The sequence below is a fragment of the Aspergillus pseudodeflectus genome (genome assembly GCF_044049435.1).
Source record: "Aspergillus pseudodeflectus strain CBS 756.74 chromosome Unknown BJX68scaffold_8, whole genome shotgun sequence".
Lineage (NCBI taxonomy): Eukaryota > Fungi > Ascomycota > Eurotiomycetes > Eurotiales > Aspergillaceae > Aspergillus > Aspergillus pseudodeflectus.
Window position 1 is genome coordinate 494,096 of NW_027263784.1, and position 13,846 is coordinate 507,941.

At 52.8% G+C, this 13,846-nt stretch overlaps 9 protein-coding genes across 9 annotated transcripts; 5 read left to right on the forward strand and 4 right to left on the reverse strand.

Moving 5' to 3' along the window:
- Positions 1-93: 93 nt before the first annotated feature.
- Positions 94-1,645, reverse strand: BJX68DRAFT_204823 (pyridoxal 5'-phosphate synthase subunit PdxS). The gene is made up of 2 exons (XM_071037626.1): positions 1,313-1,645; positions 94-1,256 (listed from the first exon to the last, which is right to left on the reverse strand). The coding sequence occupies exons 1-2, from the start codon at positions 1,457-1,459 to the stop codon at positions 627-629; spliced, it is 777 nt and encodes a 258-aa protein (XP_070902403.1). The 5' UTR covers positions 1,460-1,645; the 3' UTR covers positions 94-626.
- On the forward strand, positions 1,646-2,421 carry BJX68DRAFT_204822 (uncharacterized protein). Its single transcript, XM_071037625.1, has one exon. The coding sequence runs from the start codon at positions 1,832-1,834 to the stop codon at positions 2,219-2,221; it is 390 nt and encodes a 129-aa protein (XP_070902404.1). The 5' UTR covers positions 1,646-1,831; the 3' UTR covers positions 2,222-2,421.
- A 1-nt stretch (position 2,422) lies between these two features.
- Positions 2,423-3,228, forward strand: BJX68DRAFT_204845 (uncharacterized protein). Its single transcript, XM_071037627.1, has 2 exons — positions 2,423-2,958; positions 3,012-3,228. Exons 1-2 carry the CDS (start codon positions 2,623-2,625, stop codon positions 3,162-3,164), a joined length of 489 nt encoding a protein of 162 aa, XP_070902405.1. The 5' UTR covers positions 2,423-2,622; the 3' UTR covers positions 3,165-3,228.
- A 63-nt stretch (positions 3,229-3,291) lies between these two features.
- Positions 3,292-4,962, reverse strand: BJX68DRAFT_253425 (origin recognition complex subunit 2; the record flags this gene model as incomplete). Its single annotated transcript, XM_071042718.1, has 1 exon — positions 3,292-4,962. One exon carries the CDS (start codon positions 4,960-4,962, stop codon positions 3,292-3,294), a length of 1,671 nt encoding a protein of 556 aa, XP_070902406.1.
- A 288-nt stretch (positions 4,963-5,250) lies between these two features.
- On the forward strand, positions 5,251-7,016 carry BJX68DRAFT_230278 (bifunctional ornithine acetyltransferase/N-acetylglutamate synthase). The gene is made up of 3 exons (XM_071039192.1): positions 5,251-5,394; positions 5,495-5,981; positions 6,034-7,016. Exons 2-3 carry the CDS (start codon positions 5,500-5,502, stop codon positions 6,944-6,946), a joined length of 1,395 nt encoding a protein of 464 aa, XP_070902407.1. The 5' UTR covers positions 5,251-5,394; positions 5,495-5,499; the 3' UTR covers positions 6,947-7,016.
- Positions 7,017-7,285: 269 nt separating this feature from the next.
- Positions 7,286-7,967, forward strand: BJX68DRAFT_230279 (uncharacterized protein). The gene has a single exon (XM_071039193.1). The coding sequence runs from the start codon at positions 7,550-7,552 to the stop codon at positions 7,898-7,900; it is 351 nt and encodes a 116-aa protein (XP_070902408.1). The 5' UTR covers positions 7,286-7,549; the 3' UTR covers positions 7,901-7,967.
- On the forward strand, positions 7,953-8,749 carry BJX68DRAFT_230280 (uncharacterized protein). Its single transcript, XM_071039194.1, has one exon. It carries the CDS (start codon positions 8,267-8,269, stop codon positions 8,618-8,620), a length of 354 nt encoding a protein of 117 aa, XP_070902409.1. The 5' UTR covers positions 7,953-8,266; the 3' UTR covers positions 8,621-8,749.
- A 542-nt stretch (positions 8,750-9,291) lies between these two features.
- Positions 9,292-10,792, reverse strand: BJX68DRAFT_253427 (translocon subunit SEC61; the record flags this gene model as incomplete). Its single annotated transcript, XM_071042719.1, has 4 exons — positions 9,292-9,373; positions 9,423-10,498; positions 10,562-10,729; positions 10,781-10,792. 4 exons carry the CDS (start codon positions 10,790-10,792, stop codon positions 9,292-9,294), a joined length of 1,338 nt encoding a protein of 445 aa, XP_070902410.1.
- A 634-nt stretch (positions 10,793-11,426) lies between these two features.
- Positions 11,427-13,322, reverse strand: BJX68DRAFT_204885 (uncharacterized protein). Its single transcript, XM_071037628.1, has one exon. It carries the CDS (start codon positions 13,035-13,037, stop codon positions 11,496-11,498), a length of 1,542 nt encoding a protein of 513 aa, XP_070902411.1. The 5' UTR covers positions 13,038-13,322; the 3' UTR covers positions 11,427-11,495.
- Between the last annotated feature and the right edge of the window lie 524 nt (positions 13,323-13,846).

The window sequence follows — 13,846 nt, forward strand, 5'->3', positions numbered from 1 at the left end:
GATAGGATAGTCTAATTAACCTGCTATACTTATACTTATATATGCTTCTTCGGTGCATTTTACAACGTTCAGCCAATGAATAAAAGAGCAATGGCATCTAATTAGGCAGTAAAGCAAAGCAGAGCTATTGTTGCTGAGGTGCTCATGTAGTTCCGCATTAGGTGCTCACGCAGGTCCTGTTTCAAGGCCCCGCTCAATTCTCTCTCAGCTCTATCAAATGCCTGCTTAAGAGGCTTCCCTAGCGGCCGTGGCGCTAAGAAGAAATGGTATCCTAGCTACAGTGCTAGTCCTAGTAAAGGGAATTAGACCAGAACCTTGAAAGCCAATAAGATCCAATGTACGAAAGCAGGGTACAACGCAAGTGGAATTCTGACAGCATTAAGCGATCATGCAGGTTGGTAAAGGGAAGGATTTCCACTCTCGGGGATCTATCTTAGCAGAGAGCCTAATCTACTCGGATATGTTCTCTGAACTGGGTAGAGAGACTTGATAACTTTTAATAACTCGCCATGTTATAGTCTACAAAGTCTATATACTTCATCATATGCTCATACCTCATAAACACAACGCTCATTAAAACACAATGTGGAAGAACAAATTGAAGCACGAAGAGAGACTGAGGAGATTTACCAGCCGCGCTTGGCCAGCTTGTCGGTCTCCTGCATCTGCGAGACGTTGATGCCAACCATGGCCTCACCGAGACCCTGGGAGACCTCCGCTAGGACCTTGGGGTCCTTGAAGTGTGTGACGGCCTGGACGATAGCCTTGGCACGCTTCTTAGCATCGCCGGACTTGAAGATACCTGAGCCGACGAAGACTCCGTCGCAGCCAAGCTGCATCATCAGGGCGGCATCGGCGGGTGTGGCAACACCACCGGCAGCAAAGTTGACGACGGGGAGACGGCCCTTCTCGGCGACGTCGCGGAGGAGCTCGTAGGGGGCCTCGAGCTCACGGGCGTAGGCACGGAGCTCAGGCTCGGGGTCAGCGGAGGACTGGAGGATAGCGCGAGCACGGGCAATTTCAGCGTTGACGGTACGCATGTGCTTCACAGCCTCCACGACGTCGCCGGTACCAGCCTCACCCTTTGTGCGGATCATAGCGGCGCCCTCGGAGATGCGGCGGAGGGCCTCGCCGAGGTTGCGGCAGCCGCAGACGAAGGGAGCCTTGAAGTTGTGCTTTGTGACGTGGTAGAGATTATCGGCGGGGGTAAGGACTTCGGATTCATCAATGTAGTCGACGCCAACGGCTTCGAGAATCTACAACAGAGCAGGTTAGTTGGTGTAGCGATAATTGATTGGGTCAAATAACATACCTGGCATTCAACAAAGTGTCCAATACGGGCCTTGGCCATGACGGGGATTGTGACGGCTTCCATGATCTCCTTGATCATTGAGGGGTCGGACATGCGGGCCACGCCTCCCTGGGCGCGGATATCGGCGGGCACTCGTTCGAGGGCCATAACAGCAGCGGCACCGGCCTCTTCGGCGATACGGGCCTTGACAAAAGGTCAGTTGGGGCGTTCCATGGAAGTGAAGAAGATACTAACCTGCTCTGCATTGACAACGTCCATGATAACACCACCCTTCAGCATCTGAGCAAGGCCAGCCTTGACGGTGAAATCGTTGGCGGCAGCTCCGTTGGTAGCGGGGTTCTGAGAAGCCATTGTAATGGTAGGTCGCGGAGGACGAGAAGAATGAAGTCTATAAACTAAGACAAGAGCGATGGATGAGAAGGTAAAGAGAGAGAAAGTAGCGTGGGAGAGAAAGTTTGAGGACACTTGGGTTTGCAAAAAAGTGAGTCACTAATATATCGAGCAGTTGGTTAAGGATCCATGCTCTGCTCACGAGTTGCCTCTCCGAGACCCAGAAAAAAAGTCCCCTCAATTGACTTTCCCCGCCGAAACTTTAAGCTGGCCAATCACGGCGCTTTTGCCCCTCCAAACATTTGGCGCCCGGAGCGAAATCGCCTGAAGATCCTTTTTCGTTTCCCGCGGGATAGCCTGGCCCAGGAACCGCCCTTTTGCCTGGCGCATGACAATCTCTGGGCAACGGTGCATGTCAGTTTCTGCCCGTTTCTAGCCTACACTTGCTTATGCGATAACCGGCTGGGAAGTGGTCAGACTTTGTCAAAATCAACCCACGGAACAGCCGCTGCTGATAAGCAGATCGGAGAAATCGATCGCTATCAATCTCGACAGGTAGGTTTCCGAAGTGGATCATGATGGCCTCTCGGAGTCTCCAAGGCCTCTGATAAACCGTGAATGATCCCGTTCAGGAGAAGCCCTGAGGGTTGAATGTGAGACGGTAGACCGATACATCTGGAGGATCGGAGGAAGACCTCCTACATCTGGAGGATCGGAGGAAGACCTCCTACTCCGCGCATAGTTGCGGGTTTGCGGGACGGGATTTGCCTCGCCGACGCTCTGTCTGGAACGGAACATAATAACCCCGAGAAAATTCTGCCGACCGAGTCACCGCCCTCACGAACCATGACGTAAACGCCTACAACAGCAACGATGTTCTTGTTGACATTAGGATATGAAAACCATTGATTCCTGAATCTTCACACATATCCACACTCAAAGCAGTCATACGCATCAATTGGCACCAATAATCCCACAACATGGCATCAGGTCTCTTGCGCACCTCTGCAGTCCTCGGAATCGGCCTCGGCCTATCCTTCTCGCTCCCTTCATCGCCCTTCCGCGCTGCCCCCGTGCAATGTCAATACGCGGCTCCCTACCACAGTGCTGGCCCCAGTGAAGCGGATTGGACCATGAGCTCTCAGGATTCACTGTTGGGAAAGCAGCGCACGACACGAGGTAGCGGAATCTTGACGGCATCAAACATGCGACAGGTGAGCCTGGGAAGCGTGCTTGGCCTTGTGGTAGGCGTTGGGTTGAGAGCGTTTTCTCGGGTGCTGGTTGTACTCTTTGGGATGGGAATAATAGCTGTTGAGGTGAGCTTTTCAAGTTCGAGGGCTGCTCGCGCGTTTAGCTGACAAGCCGACAGTGGGCGGCCTCCAAGGGATATAACATTCTGCCTGTCCGCCGATTGCAAAAATATGTGAAATCCGTCAACCTCGAGACGGCCGTATCGCGACATGTGCCTTTCAAGATTAGCTTCGGTGCCACCATGGCTCTGGCTGCCTTTGCGCAATTTTGAACTTGTTGTTTGGATAGACGATAGTTCGCCGAGAGCGTGAAATGCTCAATCGTAAGCGGAGCAATTGACTTGGACAAAAGATATTGTACAGGGTATCATAGATTATGTCATCGCGCGAATATAGGTGTCAGCCTAACACAAGATCCTCCAGGACTCCTTCCATTTCGCCGCGGGACAATGGGACGCTCAGGATCTCCCCTCCGCTCGTATCCATCCGCGACGTTATCATCTGATGGTCATGGAACTCCTTCAACAGAGTGCGAAACATCATCTCGGAAGATGCAATAAACTCCTCGGATGCCTTTTGATAGAGCGTGCGGAATTCGATTCCCGTCTCATCCTTCGGTGCTTCTGCTGCGCCTTCAGCGTCGTCCAGGTCGTCATCTCCGTTTTGGAATTCATCCGCCAGCGATAGCAATTCCGTAAGAAGTAACCGGTAGAGGTTCCGCGCGTTCTCTGGCAGACTTTTCAGTACAAACTCGACACCCTCTTTGCCACCAACACGGCGTCCCTTGCGTCCAAGGAGATTATGAACCTCTTCTACTACATCAAATTCGGCATCGAAGGGGATAAAGGTGGTGCAGTCGTGGAAGACAAAGTTGAGCTGATCCCGGAGACTGATATCCCACATCAACAAAAAGTTCGGTGTGTCTGCGGTTGCGAGGAGATGGATCTTCGGGGTAGCAGCCAACCGAGCAAGCAGGGCCTGGTTGGCGGCGCGGCGAAGGGACGGCGCATCGATGGAGTTGATGAAGACGGTGATCGGGCTTTGAGAGGGTCGCAACTTGAGAACGGATTGCAGCAATTCCAGCACCTCGATTGGCTGAGCTCCCATTTTCGAAGGGATGTCAGCCCCTAGAACGGCGGTGACAATCGTAGCAAAGATGGAACGGATGGACAAGTTGGGGGTGTGTCCGTTGACAATGACGACGGATGGGGGGCTAGAGCTGTGCTTGCGGTAGAGCCAGTCCGCAAAGTGTTGCGTAAGTGGACGCTTCGAGCCGTATCCATACAGGCAGATGTTGAACCCTTGATGAAATTCAAAGTCCCATTGTGAGAATGATCGGCGATGAAGGTCATTCAGGAAAGCTGTCTCCCGCTTGCATGGATCTTGACGTTGCGCGTGTTTCTCAAAATATTCCTCGTGCGTTAGCAGCGTCACTTTGTTCAAGTTGTTGTTCGATGTTCGAGGAGGCCCGGCGCGGTTCTGGAAAAAATATCTCTCGTGCGCCGGCAAGTCCCCCTCGGGCGTTGGAGATCGCTTGTTTTTTGCACCCTTCGGTCTTCCCGCGCGACGCTTCGGTGTAGCTGCTGTCTTGTCCGTTGCCGGCTCCACGGAGCCTGCCTCGACCGATTCGACTACGCCGTCATCTTGCGCAGCAGCTTCAGCTGGAGCATTGTCCTCACCAGCCAATATCTCCTCCGCCAATCGAGCGCCTCCATCCCAGATATCCTCATCATCGTGCTCGAGAAGCAATTGGGCACTTTTCTTCTTTGCAGATCGGTCGGCTCGGGCTTTTGTCGGGGTCGAAACTGGGTTATCTTTTGTAGGCGTGGAAAATAGTGCTTTGGCTTTCGATCGGTTAGATGGGGTTTTCAATCCGGAAGCTTTCAGGGCAGTGGGTGTTTCTGCGGCGGGTCTTTGAGGTGTTCTCTTCACTCTCTTCGACGGCGAGTTTTCTGGAGATCCGTCACCGTTGGTATGATTATTTGTGGTGCCATTAAGTTTCGTAGTCCGCTGTCTCTTCGGTGTCGAGACAGGGAGCTGGTCGTCTAAATCTGGTTGCTTCCGTTTCATTTTAGTCGTTGCCTTGGGGTGACTAAGAGTGGAAAATACCATTTAGAAACAGCTGGTGTTCTCGCAGCAGGAGCAAAACAGCTCAGGGAGCTTAGACGCAAGGGGCGGTCCTAGGAGCAGCTTCGACGCTGAGAATGTTGATCTTTCTTCAGGGTCGGTCGAGGCTCCCTCGGCCGATCCACGCGCCTGGAACGCGATTAATTGCTGGGCCGACTGTTTCTCCGCGGTTCGCGATATCGGAGCGGCATTTATTGGCCGCAGCTCTTGCGACAATAAATCTCTCAGACTGTGGCATTATTGCGTCCTTATCATTAATTTTGGGTTCTAATTCGAGGGAAGGGCGTGTTTCTGGCTGTGGTCTACTCGTCCACAGAGCCTCAAGAAAAACAGCATTGCATTCTGGGCCGAGTCCAAGTTCTTCAGGAGCAATAGGTATTTAGTTCCCCTCAGAGCTCCAAATTTAATCTCTCAGCGTTGCGCTCTGCTCTTCATTGTCTGGCAATATATACTAACTGCGGATGTTGTATGACAGCTACAATGGCCTCCTACACGCAATCCTCAGCCACAATGGCCACGTTCGCCCGGATGGTCAAGGGCCAAGTGCGCTACTACTCCGCACCAGTGGACGTAGCAATTCCCGCGAGCAAGCGCAAGTACATTCCTACTTCGGGTACTTACCCGAAAGGCTTCGTTGTCTCCGGTACACACGTCGGTGTGAAAGCATCAAACACCAAGTTTCCCGACCTCGCCCTCATCTCCTCCGAGACGCCGTGCTCCGCAGCCGCAGTGTTCACGACCAACAAGTTCCAAGCAGCCCCAGTTCAGGTCAGCAAGAAGATCCTCAATGCTAGTCAGGGCCAGGGTATCCGGTCCGTCATCATCAACTCGGGCTGCGCCAATGCTGTTACCGGTAAAGGCGGCCTCGAAGATGCCATGAACATGGCAGCAAAGGTGGATGAATATACCGGCGTCGCTGAGGCTGGTACGCTCGTTATGAGCACAGGTGTTATTGGCCAGCGGTACGTTCACTTTTTTCAGACTCCAATATAGCACAGCTTCTAACGGGTTCAGGCTACCCATCTCCAAAATCCTTTCCAAGATCCCTGACGCCCACGCATCCCTCTCCTCAACTCACGACGCCTGGCTCACCACTGCCCGCGCGATCTGCACAACAGATACCTTTCCCAAACTTCTCTCGCGAACTTTCACCCTTCCCTCCTCTCCGGGCCGCACCTACAGCCTCGCCGGAATGACCAAAGGTGCCGGCATGATCCACCCCAACATGGCCACCCTCCTCGGTGTCATCGCCACAGATGCTCCCATTGTCCCCTCAGCCCTGTCATCCCTCCTCAAATCTGCCGTCTCGCGCTCTTTCAATGCCATTTCCATCGACGGTGACACCAGCACAAATGATACTGTCGCGATTCTGGCAAACGGAGCCGCCGGCGGCGCACCTATCAACACGACCCAGTCGGATGACTACGTTGTTATGCAAGATATTCTGACCTCCTTCCTGCAATCCCTCTCGCAACTCGTCGTGCGGGACGGTGAGGGTGCCACAAAGTTTGTTACTGTCCGGATTCAGAATTCCCCTGACTACGAGTCTGCTCAGCTTATTGCTTCCACAATTGCCCGGTCTCCCCTTGTGAAAACGGCCTTGTATGGCCGGGATGCTAACTGGGGCCGTATTCTTTGTGCTATTGGATACACGCAAGGTGTTAAGGAGGGCACTGTTGTGCCCGAGCGAACTAGCGTGAGCTTCAAGCCTGTCGACGGAAGTCCTGTGCTGAAACTCCTTGTAAACGGCGAGCCGGAGCAAGTGGACGAGGAACGCGCTAGCGCCATCCTGCAGGAGGAAGACCTTGAAATTGTTGTTGACCTTGGTGGCGGTGCCAAGGGCGAATTGGGTGGTGAAGAGGGCATCTACTGGTTCTGCGACTTCAGTCACGAGTATGTGACTATCAACGGTGACTATAGGACTTGAACGAACCACTGATATATACAATGCCCTACCGGCAAATGTGAATACCATAAATATAACTTTTGAAGCGCTCTACATGCTTGCCCTGAGTATGTTTTCGGATGCCTGGCAACCTTCCTGATCAGCGAATACGAGGAGCTCAGCAACACATCGTAATAGTACGTTCTGAGAACAAATGGTCCGATGCGGCGGTGCTCGAGGACCCCATCGAAGACGAGCCCTGACGCTTTACCAGAATCAGTCAGACGCGGCGCTCTCTGATCAAGCCTGAGCGCGGCTGTGCCTTACTATGGGAATCGGCCGGATGAACCACTCGCCACTTAACATGCAGGGATTACCAGCAATTGCCAAGGCATAGTGCATACATGCGTCCATGGCTGAGCAAAAGCATCATGAGAAACGACTTGACACGCCGAGATTGGTCTCTCCGAGCTCAATGCTGTGGTCAGCTCCACGGTCTTTATCCTGAGATGCAGTAAGTCGATGTACGAGATTGGCTTCTCAACCTGCCTTCATCAAAAACGAGCTATATAAGGATGACTTGCTCGATATCCGTCTTCTCAGACTCAGACTAATCAAGCAAAGCATTGCCTACATCTGACCATCATGCTTGCTCTCCTCTCCATTGTAGCACTGGCTTCAGCCTCTGCATGCACCCCTACCTACAACTCACGCCCAACTGCAGTCATCGATTCCGGCGCACTGGTTGGAACAACTACCCAAATCTCCATCCCCTCCGCCACAGCTCCTATCACTGTCAACAAGTACCTCGGGATCCCCTTTGCGGACAAGCCCGAGCGATTCCGCCTCGCTGAGCCTGTATCCCCCTGGACAGACTTCTTCGACGCCTCGAATATCGGGCCCAGATGCTACGAGGCGATCAGTGAAGACGCCTATTGGTACGCCATCGGCGCTGGTCTCGGTCTGCTCCCGTCGAGGAGAACAAGGACTGTTTGAATCTCAATGTTTTCGCTCCTGCCACAGCTTCCGCAGGCTCTACCCCTGTTCTTGTCTGGATCTATGGAGGGAGCTGGCAGGATGGAGCAATTCCTACGATTTGTATGACGGCTCGAACATCGTTGCAAACCGGGATGTCGTTGTTGTCGCCATCAACTACGGGATGAATGTCTTTGGGTTCCCTGCGGACGATAACACCCCTCGTCTACGGCCAAACGAACGCCTCCGCAGTCTTCGAGCTAATCCGCTTAAGCGAGTACACAGACATCCTTCTGGAAGCCTTCCCGCTCGGCGAACCAGGAATCAAGAACTAAAACGCCCGCATCATCCGCATAACTTCTGACATCCTCATGCACTGCTCTCACCATGTCTTCTGCTACGAAACACGCTACGTTCTTGGAAACCCCGTCTGGAGGTTCCTCTTCAACGCCTCCTTCCCGAATACAGAGTTCTTCCCCGGGGCAGGCGCATACCATGCCATGGAGATCCAGTTCTTCTTCGGGGTGTATAAACAGGAGAATGCGACGGATTTCCAGCGTGAGGTGGGTTGGGTCATGCAGAAGGCGTGTGTGGATTTTGCAAAGGATCCAACGCAGGGTCCGGGATGGGCGCAGGTTCCAGAGATTGGGGTTTTTCGGGTCTGGAGTTACGCCGTATGTTAGTGATGAAGGGAGGAGGGCGTCCTCGGTTGTCGAGAGTGAGGTATTGGACAGAAGGTGAGGGCTTTATTATGATTTGTACGATGTGATCTCTTTTTGGAATGGAGAGGAGTAGATGTGCTGTTTCTGCTACTTGCAGGAATCCCAGGCAGTAAGGCTATATGTCGACACTGCTCAGGTGTCGCGGAGTGCCGCGTCTATCTCGTTTGGGGCAGCGCCTATCCGAGACATAGGCGAACATCCCTGTTGTTGGTTTGGGGTCAAACGCACTCTGTAACGGTAGTTATATAAGGACGATGTATTTACCAGGATTATCCCTGACTTCAACAGATTTCTGGCTCTCAATTCCCTATCCAGTTGTATGGTAGCTTCCACACTATATACAGGACAAATTTATTTTATAACCGGTTTCACTCGAAAGCATGTCTCCAAGTAGATATATATAGTTAATATACAGGTTGGAAATTTCTGAATGCTTCTATTCAATATGGTTACAAGCAGGTCGGCATTATATACAGTTGTGGCTTACTTTTCCAAGGCGAAGAAGACAACCCCTCAAAATGTCAATGACCTTCCCATACATTTTCGCGATGAAAAATACATCCAAATACTACCGAACCACAACAGTACACCACCTGGGACGCATGGAAAGATCAAGGGAGACCCGCAACCTTTCCACTCATGCTGTGCATCAAAACAACGAAAAAAGGAAGAATGTCCGGCCGTCCCGAATTAATTACCAGGGACGAGGCCCTTGAGGCCAGCGCCAATGTCGCCTTCACGGGCGGCAATTTCAAAGTAGCCGTAGATGATACTAAGAATGTCAGTTGTATGAAACACAGAATGATAGATATATAACTTACGTGACGGCAAGAAGGATGCCAGTACCGCTGCCGAGGGCACCCAGAAGGTCGGAAGCGACGGAGAGAGCACCAATGCAGGCACCACCGAAAGCGGCAGCGGTGGGAATGACACGCTTGAGCTCTCTGTACATGCTCTGCTCACGGTGACCAGCCATGACAAGGCCCTGGTCCTTGAGCTGCTTAGCGACATCACGAGGAGCGGAGCCAGAAACCTCAATCCAGGTCTTGGAGAAGAGAGCGCAGGCAACAAGCATAAACGTGATGTAAACAGCTGTGTGGATTGGATCAAGGAGCGCCTCCTTGAAGTTCAGGGGAGGAGACATGTAGTAGGCGACACCGGAAGAAGCATGGAGCTGGGCAGAACCCTCACGAGGCTCCCAGACACCGAGAAGCTTGACGAGGATGTTGTCCGAGAAGCGGGAGTACAGCATCTGACTGATAAGGAAGACGTTGGAGGACAGAGCGGACTGGAGCATAATGGGCATGTTGGAGGTGTAGAACAGACGGACGGGGTAGGAACCACGCATGCCACGCTGGCGGGAGGACTTGACGGGGATCTCAACACGGAAACCCTGGAGGTAGATAACAGCGGCGAAGACAATGAGGGTGGCGAGGAGGTTCATCACGTTGGGCAGGTTCTGGCGGTAGAAAGCCTCACGGAGAGCACGCTGCTTGTCGGGCCAGGTCAGGAGAAGGTGGAAGAGAGCAATGATGGCACCCTCGAATTCCGGGCCGCGACCAGTGTTAATGGTGGTGGGGGAGAATGCCTTCCAGACAATAGACTCGCAGATGTTGGTCGCAATGAAGAGAGAGATACCGCTACCGAGGCCGTAGCCCTTCTGGAGCAGCTCGTCGAGGAGAATAACGACGAGACCGGCAACGACAAGCTGGACGATCAAGAGAACGCAGATACCGGCACCAAGGTCGCTGGGCTGGCCGTAGAGACCAGTAAGAACGTAGACACAGGCCTGGCCGAAGGAGAGGATAATAGCGAAGAGCTTCTGAGCAGTCTGGTAGAGCTCACGGTCGGTCTTGAGGTCAAGGTTGACGTCAATGAGGTGGGTACCAGCAAGGAGCTGGAAGAGCAACCATATTAGTATGATTCAGCGCGCAAGCTGTAGCTGACAATAGGCGCGTACCTGGAAGACCATGCCGGAGGAGATAATGGGAGTGATACCCAATTCCATCAGAGTACCACGGTTACTGGCAAGCATCATACGCAGCCAGTAAAGGGGGTCTGAGGTATCAGATGAGACAATGCCGTACAAAGGCATTTGACTCATGACCAAGAAGATCAGAAGAGTCAACTAAAGACAGTTAGTTTTATGCCTTTGCAATAAGGCCACATGGGAACTTACCCCAGTCCACATCAACTTCTGGTTGAAGGGCACCTTGGTCTCGGGGGCTGCCACCTCCGGGAGGAGGGGCGTAAAGGGCTTGATGAGGTCAAGAAATCGAACTATTTGTGATGATTAGCTTCTCTCCTCCAATTGAGGTGATTGCGGCGAGAGCGTCGCAGAATTGGCTTGCAATCGCGTGTGCGAGCACTTACGTCCGCTCATGGTGGCCAGCTCCCAACGGGGTCAAACAATCGGGGAATTAGAAGGAAAGGTTGATAAAGGAAGCTGGTGCGACGCCCAGCTGAAGGAATGGAAGGAAATTATAAGAAGGGGAAGAGAAAAGGAACTGAAAGGAAGAAGCGACGTGGAAGAGAAGGAGGAGGGAGGGAGTTGGAGGTCAGGTTGAGAATCTCCGTAACGCCTCGCTGGCCACTTTCGACTTCCCCAGCCGCGCTAACCCGTTTTGAGGCCACTTGGTCGCTTCCCCCCGACGAACCATACAAGAGCTTAACACTCCTTAATTTGTTGCCATGGCTTATTCTCAGACCAAAAAAGCTGATACTCGATCAAGATTTATCCAACATTGTGATCTAAATAAATTAACCATTTCTTCCCACGCAGCCACCTGGTATATTTCTAAAGCAGAGCACAATATCTTTGTACGGTAACCATCAAGGTCGCAAAATGTCCAACATCGTCTAAAGCTCAACCGGTCATCACTACTGCTTCAGCATCAAGGCCCAACAAGGCTCAAACAGTCGTCTATCACCATCTCCAGCTCACCGAGTCGTGACTTGAGCCCCTTATTCTCCTCCTTCAGGACACCCATGACACTCCAGGCCTCGGCAGAAGGTACACCATGGCAGATCCTGCATTTGGAGTTACTGCCGGCCCAAGCACTGGTGATCCCACTAGACGTGAGCCCCTTCATCACCTTATCGTACGTGGACTGGCGAGCAGGAGGTGCGGGAGCTTTAGGTTCATTTTGAATAGGCTGCAGGGTAGCAGACGGTGGGATGGGGAGTGCGATCAGTGAGGTATTCGGCGAAGGTGCGATCGTTGAGGCCGGGGAATCGAGTCCTTCCCGACGTGAGAAGACACTTTCTGCCAGACTTTCGTCTCCTGACTCGAAGCCGGAGTCGCTGGGAAGAGTTCCGTTGCTCGCCCGTTTCAAGCTCCACTTTGGGGCTTGGAGCTCGATCGATATGTCAGATATACTTTCATCATCGGCGCTGGGCTTAACGAGCATCACGCTTCGTCGACGGGCTTCTTCCTCCCGATGGCGCAGCTGTCTTTCTTGCTCGAGCTCCTCTGCCATGGCTTTCATAGCTTTCTCCTGGCGGAGAACCTTTTCAGCCATCCCATCCAACTGGATTTTGAGGTGTCCGATGCGTGTTCGCGTCTCCTCGAGCTCTTCCTGTTTTTCTGTCTTCTCGTTGAGCACCTCGTGTAGCGCGAATGTCCGTTCTTTGTAGGCTGCCTGCAACCGCCGAATAACGTTCTCCGCATTATGCCGTAAAGAATCGAAGGCTTCCTGATGGCCCAAGTCGTTTGAGCCGGGAGGGAATAACGCAGCGCCAACATCTAGGTTCAGAAGCTCATCTTCCGCGGGCTCGGGAAGGTCGAGTTTCGTCTCAGCCTGACGTTTCAACCCGAAGAATGACAGAGGATTTGTTGATGTTACTTGCTTCAATGGGGATGGCGCAGTCATCCGTTTCTGAGAGCGGCTTGTGAGACTCGAGGTAGTGTATGACGGACTATAGGACTCCTGGCTGCCCGAACCATCCATTCCAGTCGAAGCCATGTCCGATGTTTGATCTTCCTGACGGTACAGGAGTCCCAGGTTGACTTGTTCGGACTTGCCCTGGAACAGATCCGTCAACAGCTTTGCGCCGACTTCAAATTTCTTCCTTGCGGAATTCTCGTTCGGAGGGAGAGGCCGTGTTCGAGTGTAGTCTAGGTCCTCGAAGCTCTGGGGCTGGTCTCTGAATAACTGCCTAGATCCTGGCCGAATCTCGCGCGGCCGAATTACCTCCGTATTCGCACGGCGGTGGTAGAGCGTGTACGGGATACGCCGGGTCTCCAAAAGTGGCGATGGCGTGTGAGAGTTGGGTGTCAGGGCAGCGGCAGGGGTCTCGATGTGGGACAAGCGTGGATCATTGCAAGGCTGATCGCTGTTCTCTTTTAAGGTCGAAGAAACCACCGTCGAGGAAGGGGTCCAGTTGGGAATTGTTGGCGTGGCAGTAGCTGAAGGGTGCGCAGGCGCTGCGAGCATTGTCAAGCTTGACCTTGACTGGTCAGCAGGGATGGATGATGTGACTGGAATGAGCGAGGAATGCAGTCAGTCGCACCACCTGGGCGAGAACTGGAATGCCACGTCGATGTGCTGTCCAATCCAATGCACGTCACGCTTTCGGTGGTGGTCGACCGTCGAAGGAGACTGGGAACAACAGTTCAGCAGCAGCTCCGTACTGAGCAGTGGTTTGGTCCGACGCGCTGCCGGGTGATGGGGGTCGCAGTCGAAAAGATAGTAATGATCTTTGGATTCGAAACCGATCTGAAAATCAAAAGGAGATTTCAGTCCCGGCGCCTCCGTCCTCTCAAGGGGGTAAGGAGTCGAGATCGGGGTCAACGAAACCGGCGCCAAGCAATGAACTAGCGATAGTCGTTGATCCGCACGTGCCTCGTCGATGGGCACGATCTCGAGTCGTCGATACTGAAGATATTCGGCTCTCGCCTTGATATTTGACACAATCGACAAGATTGGGGTTAGTTCACGAGTAGTTGAGACAGCTTCCAGTTTTCAGATGGTAGAATATGACGAGGTTGGTATATATTGCGGAAAATGCGGTGGCTGAACGAATCTCGTCGCTCGAGGCTCCACCCCGTGCTGGCCCATACACTAACATCTTTGGGGAAATCAGCAGGATGAGCCTGGAGCAATATGGATCAACCTTTGTTTTATCGTCATCATGCCGTCCATACGTTCGTCATCGCCGTGGAAGGTCCAGACGTGAAACGGTTAATTGAAGGTCATCCTTCGGTCAAGTCTTCCCATACGCTCGCTCTGGGGCACTTCCTTGG